Genomic DNA, 5,632 nt, shown 5'->3' with positions numbered 1-5,632 from the left:
ACTGTTACGAAAATTAATTTCATCATGCATCCAATAGTATTGATTTCATAGTGTGGGTGTTGATATCTTCTCCTACAAAACTAGTCAAATTTTACAAAATTTGTCTTTGGTCAAATCATCAAGACGCGAAGAGCACGTCACTAGTGTTTGGGACTAAGCTGCGAAGAGCGATTGACGACGGAAAGTAGACCAAATTCCAGACGAGGTGAAGTATCACATCACAAGCAAGCCAATTAAGAACCACCACGAAATGTACTTTTACACAAACCCAAATCCGGAGGAAAATTGACCCCGGACAAGAAAATGTCAACCAACTAACTAAACCTCCGACACTCAGCATTTAGGTCTACTTCATCTGGACTATCCCTGCGCTCACGAGCTTCTGGATCTTTTGCTTAACACCAGGGTTCTTGAGATGCTCCTGAGCAGCCCTTGGATTCTCCTGGAAATCAATCAACACCTGCAGACAACAAACACCTCAAAGTTATGGCATCGTTCGCAAACCAAGCTCTGGCTCAAGAAAGAGTAAACAGACATCTCATGATGAACTTACCTGCCGCATGACAGGGTCCGTCAGGATGTTCTGGATTTCAGGGTCCTGCATAGCCTTGCCCTGTCTCTCCTTCAGTTCCTCCGGGGTAAGTTCGCCTCTGTTCGCCTTGTTGATCTGCTGAATACATCTGAGAAGGGACAGCCACGGTTAGGAGCTGCTTGGTGGAATTCGAAGACTGATTGATGATCTCTTTCAGTGTTACTTACCTCTTTACACCATCAAGCAGCTCCTGGTTACTCGGATCATGCTTTAGGCCTTCCTGATAAGTTTCCATTGCTTTGTCGTATTCTTTCATGAAAAACTGGATTGCACCCTTCCTGGTGTATCCCTTGGAGAATGTAGGATCTAGCTCGATGCACTTCTCGGCATCCTTGAGACCTTCAGGCATGGCACCCAGCTTGGTGTAACAGGCAGCCCTGTTGCTGTAAACCTGAAATATAAAATCCACGTAGCCGCTTAGCAGTCATCAACTATACAGACTAATTCATCAGAAAGCACATATATGTGCAGTTTCCATATGTTCACCGCATAATTTGATTAATATTCTTATATGCGGGTTTCTGGTCAGATGTAAACAATATTCTTCCCATCAAATTTACCAATGAAACTGGTGAAACGTCTTCACAGAAATTTTCAGCTCAAGCAGTTGAACATAAAACATCAAGGAATTACCTTCGGATCCTTCGGGTTTCTCCTGAGCGCTTCAGTGTAATGCTTCACTGCTTCTGGGTATTTTTGCTGCTTAAAGAACTCATTACCTGCAGAGCAGTAGCAAGAACAGAAAACCTCATCATCAACACCCGCAGATCATTAGGGGCAGAAAAGCAGTGTTAAGTGTCAAACAGTAGAATTCACTCAGCTTACCTTTCTCTCGCTCCTCGTCAGCAATTTTTGGATCATAGTACTCTTGTTGCTCGAGCTCCTTCTTTGCTCGTTCAGCATCATTTAGTCTTTTCAGGGTATCTGGGTTTCGATGCTCAGTCAGAGCCTTCTGGAAAGTCTCAATGGCAACATCGTAGTCTTTGGAAGACTTGGCAAGTTTAGCAAGAGCAGTTCCTTTCCTTGTGAGTGCCCTCGAAACCATCTTGAAGTCAGCACGAAGTTCCCTTCCCCTCTCAACAGCCATGTCACAATCCTTAATGCAATCATCGTACTGGTATTTGGAGAAACAGAATATTAGCTCTCAAATCACCACAGGCATAAGTAATTCGAGAGAGTTAAGTTAGAACATGTGGCAGTGAAAAATCATAGGTAACGAACACTACTGATTTAACGAAATTTGCAGTTGATTCAAGCCCCATAAGCCTAATAAACTAATATAATAAGTATACAGAGCAAGTCCAAGCCCCAAAAGGGTAAAAGAAGCAGATATAGAGGTAAATTCACTGTTGTTATTAAATACTGAATGTGCAAGGATCGCCTCTACAGTGAAATCATTCTAACAACCAGTATTCTCTATCTAATGTACTTAGAAATTTCTAAGATTCTGCTACAGAATCACACAAACAATTTCAACAAGTGTATTTAGAAATTTCTAAGATTCTGCTACAGAATCACACAAGCAATTTAAACAAGTGTATTTAGAAATTTCTAAGATTCTGCTACAGAATCATACAAGCAATTTAAACAAGTGTATTTGGAAATTTCTAAGATTCTCCTACAGAATTTTAAACAAGTGTATTTAAAAATTTCTAAGATTCTGCTACAGATTCACACAAGCAATTTAAACAGGTTTAAAATTAGGACTCTGTAACAAACATTAGAGGAAATTACCAATGCCAAACGAGGAGGATTCTCACCTGTCCCATCTCAAGGTAAACGGCGGCGCGGTTCGTGAGGTAGGAGATGTCCTCGTCGTCAAGCTCCATGGCTTTTGTGTAGTGCTGGATCGCCGTCTCGAAATCCTTCTTTTTGTAAGCGGCGTTCCCCGCCTCCTTCTCCTTCTGGGCCGCCGCCTTCCTCTCCTTCCGCTCCTTCTCCTCGTCGGTCATCTCCACAGGTTCGGGCTCCGGCTCTCTCGGCTTGGTCTCGGGCTGCTTCTGTGGCGGCGGCGGGGACGACTTGGCCGGCGTCGGCGCCGGCGCCGGCTCGGAGGCGTCATTGTTCTGGTTCTGGACCTTGATGTTGAGCATGAGGCTGAGCACCTGCATCATGCGGGGGTCGGAGAGGTAGTTGTTGAGGTTGCCTGGGTTCCGCTGCAGATCGCGCAGCATCTGCATGAAGTCGGGCTGGTCGAGGTAGGCGCGCGTGGTGGGGTCGGCGGCGATCTTGCTCCAGAGGTCGGGCCCCTGGAAAATCTTGCCAATGGCGTCGGCGCCGGAGGCCGGGCGGCGGGGGAGGGCCGCCGACCGGGCCTGGGCGAGCCCGTCCTTGAGGGCGGCGTTGGAGGGGTCGAGGGCGAGGCCCTTCTCGTAGGCCTCGACGGCGCCCGCGGCGTCGCCCGACCCGAGACGCGCGGCGCCGAGGCGGGAGTAGCCCTTGGCCCAGTCGGGCCTGAGCGCGACTGTCCGCTCGGCGTCGGCGAGCGCCTCCTTGTAGCGGTGGAGCGAGGCGTAGGCCGCCGAGCGGTTGGAGAAGAGGACGTGGTTGTCGGGGGCGAGCGCGATGGCGTCGCCGAAGTGGCCCGCCGCCTCCTCGAAGCGGCCGGCCGAGAACGCCGCGTTGCCCTTCGCCTTGGCCTCGTCGGCGGCCATCGCGATTGGTTGGCTGGATGGCCGGCTGCGTCCGCTTGGGTTGCGATCGATCGGGATGCGGGGGGCTCGGGATCGTCGGATTGGAATCGACTGGCGGAGTTCGATGGGGGGAGGCGTCGCGGAGGAGGGGGATTATATTGGGGGGAGAAGGTTCCCGACGGCGGCCGTCCGATCTCAACGATTCTGGAAGTTGTATTTTTTTACGGGGAAAAAAGGAGCGATTCTGGAAGGTTCCTGAGGTAGGGGGGAACGGGAACTCGCGCGAGACCGCTCGTGAGCTTGGCTCGGGCCCGCTTCAAATTCAGAGTCCGGAAACTTTTCCTTCGCCGAGACGAGGAGTCCGTTCTGGGCTTTGACTCGCCGCAGGTTATGGCCCAATAGCGCGTTCTTTTTTTTCCTTGTCCGGATTCTTTGTTTTATTGTTCTTTTTTTCCTTTGTCAATTCTTTTTTTTCTTTTCTTTTTCCTAATTTCATGGCTTTTTTTAGAGCCTTGCCATGGTGCGGCTGATATGGGACCCACAACGGTTGTGCTACCTCGCTTACAACGGCACATGCGGACACGCCACACCATGTTGAGCTACCAATCGGCTGCTTGTGTCACAACCCCACTCTGAATTATCACTTGATTGTCAATTGGATATAAGGTTCCATGGCATCATGCTGGAATTCGGGTGAATCACAAACTTAGCTCGGAGGTGGAAGGAGAGAGATGCCCAAATGGGTACAAGTTTTGAATACTCGATGATGCCTCACCCACATGCTAGGCGGGTGACTATCTACTCAACACAATGGTCCATGGGCTCCTGGATCGTCTTCTGGGTCTCCGCCTTCACCTTCGGATGGATTTCTCATATTTCACATATTGTCAGTGCGGCGCTTCATTATAAGCGCATGCGCTAGGTACAGTGTCATGACATTAACTATTTAACTCCCCTCTCCTCGAGGGCCAGCTTACCCCCAAGCTGGTGCCTATGGCAACTTGTTCACCATTGTGTAGAGATTTTCCCAAGTGCGCCAATTAATAGGCATGCCTTAACAATGAAGAAGAACTTGCGGAACTTGCTTCTGGACCCACACACTAGACACTCCCCGCAAACTGCGCTCGACTACACCTTTGGAACACCAATCAACTGTGCTCATAACAAGTAGAAGATCAGTACGGATAGTGTCCTTCGAGCCAATCGCCTTCTAGAATTGGGACACATGCACCATTAGATGGATGCGCGACGACTCTGGTAACTGTAGTACCGATGTTCCACTTTCATTAACATTTTTAATACATGGTCTTCCACCACTAGATGGATGCGCGATGATTGATCATAATTGTGTGATGGAACATTTTTTTAATACATGATCAACATTTTTATACACATTAAATATTTTTCAAATGCTTGATTAATTTTTTTTCAAATACTTGTGTAACAGTTTTTCAATTGCTTGATTAATATTTTCTAAATACATGATCAACTATTTTCAAACACATTGTATATTTTTTGTATACATGAGAAACATTTTCTTTGTACACATTTAACATTTTTCAAATGCTTGGTTAACATTTTTTTAATACATGATCAGCTTTTTTTTCTATGCACACTTTAAATAAAAAAATCAAATGCTTGGTTAACATTTTTTGAATACATGGTCAGTTTTTTTTTCTACACACATTTTAAACATTTTTCAAATGCTTGATTAATATTTTGCAAATACAAGATTATCATTTTTTAATACATGGTCAAAATCTTTTTCTACGCACATTTAACATTTTCAAATGCTTGATTAACATTTTTCAAAGACACGTTTTACATTTTTTTAATATGTAGTCAACATTTTTTCTATACACATTTGAAATTTATCAAATGCTTGATTAACATTTTTCGGATACTTGTTTAACATTTTTTCAAATGTTTAATAAACATTTTTTTAAATAGATGATAGACTTTTTTCGCACATATTGTATGTTTTTGGTACACATTAGAAACATTTTCTTTAGACACATTTAACATTTTTAAATGCTTGGGTAACAACATTTTTCAAAAACGTTTTATGTAAAGTGTTTAAAAAATATTTATTTAGAATATTTGAAAGTATAAACAAAAGTAGAGAAATGAAGGGAAAAACAAAACATAAAACATGAAAAACAGGTCTTGGCCTCCTGCGCGCATGGGCAGGCCCATTTAGGGAGGTGCCTGACGCGAGAGCACGCTAGGTCTCGCTATAAGCGAGACATAGCGCTGCTGGTGAATATCTACTCAACACAATGGTCTTCTGGGCCTTCGTCTTCGTCTTCGCCTTCACATCGACTTCTCACATTCTCTTGTTGGCGCGACGCTTCACCTTGAGCACCTACTCTACGTACAATGTTGTGACAACTTAATGGTGTCCATG

At 45.3% G+C, this 5,632-nt stretch overlaps 1 protein-coding gene across 1 annotated transcript; it reads right to left on the bottom strand.

The window, feature by feature from the left end:
- Nucleotides 1-211: 211 nt before the first annotated feature.
- Nucleotides 212-3,371, bottom strand: LOC125539198 (hsp70-Hsp90 organizing protein). The gene is made up of 6 exons (XM_048702571.1): nucleotides 2,353-3,371; nucleotides 1,418-1,706; nucleotides 1,226-1,311; nucleotides 760-983; nucleotides 554-680; nucleotides 212-460 (listed from the first exon to the last, which is right to left on the bottom strand). The coding sequence occupies exons 1-6, from the start codon at nucleotides 3,244-3,246 to the stop codon at nucleotides 347-349; spliced, it is 1,734 nt and encodes a 577-aa protein (XP_048558528.1). The 5' UTR covers nucleotides 3,247-3,371; the 3' UTR covers nucleotides 212-346.
- Between the last annotated feature and the right edge of the window lie 2,261 nt (nucleotides 3,372-5,632).

This window comes from Triticum urartu, chromosome 2, assembly GCF_003073215.2.
Source record: "Triticum urartu cultivar G1812 chromosome 2, Tu2.1, whole genome shotgun sequence".
Lineage (NCBI taxonomy): Eukaryota > Viridiplantae > Streptophyta > Magnoliopsida > Poales > Poaceae > Triticum > Triticum urartu.
This window is presented reverse-complemented; position numbering and strand designations above follow the sequence as displayed.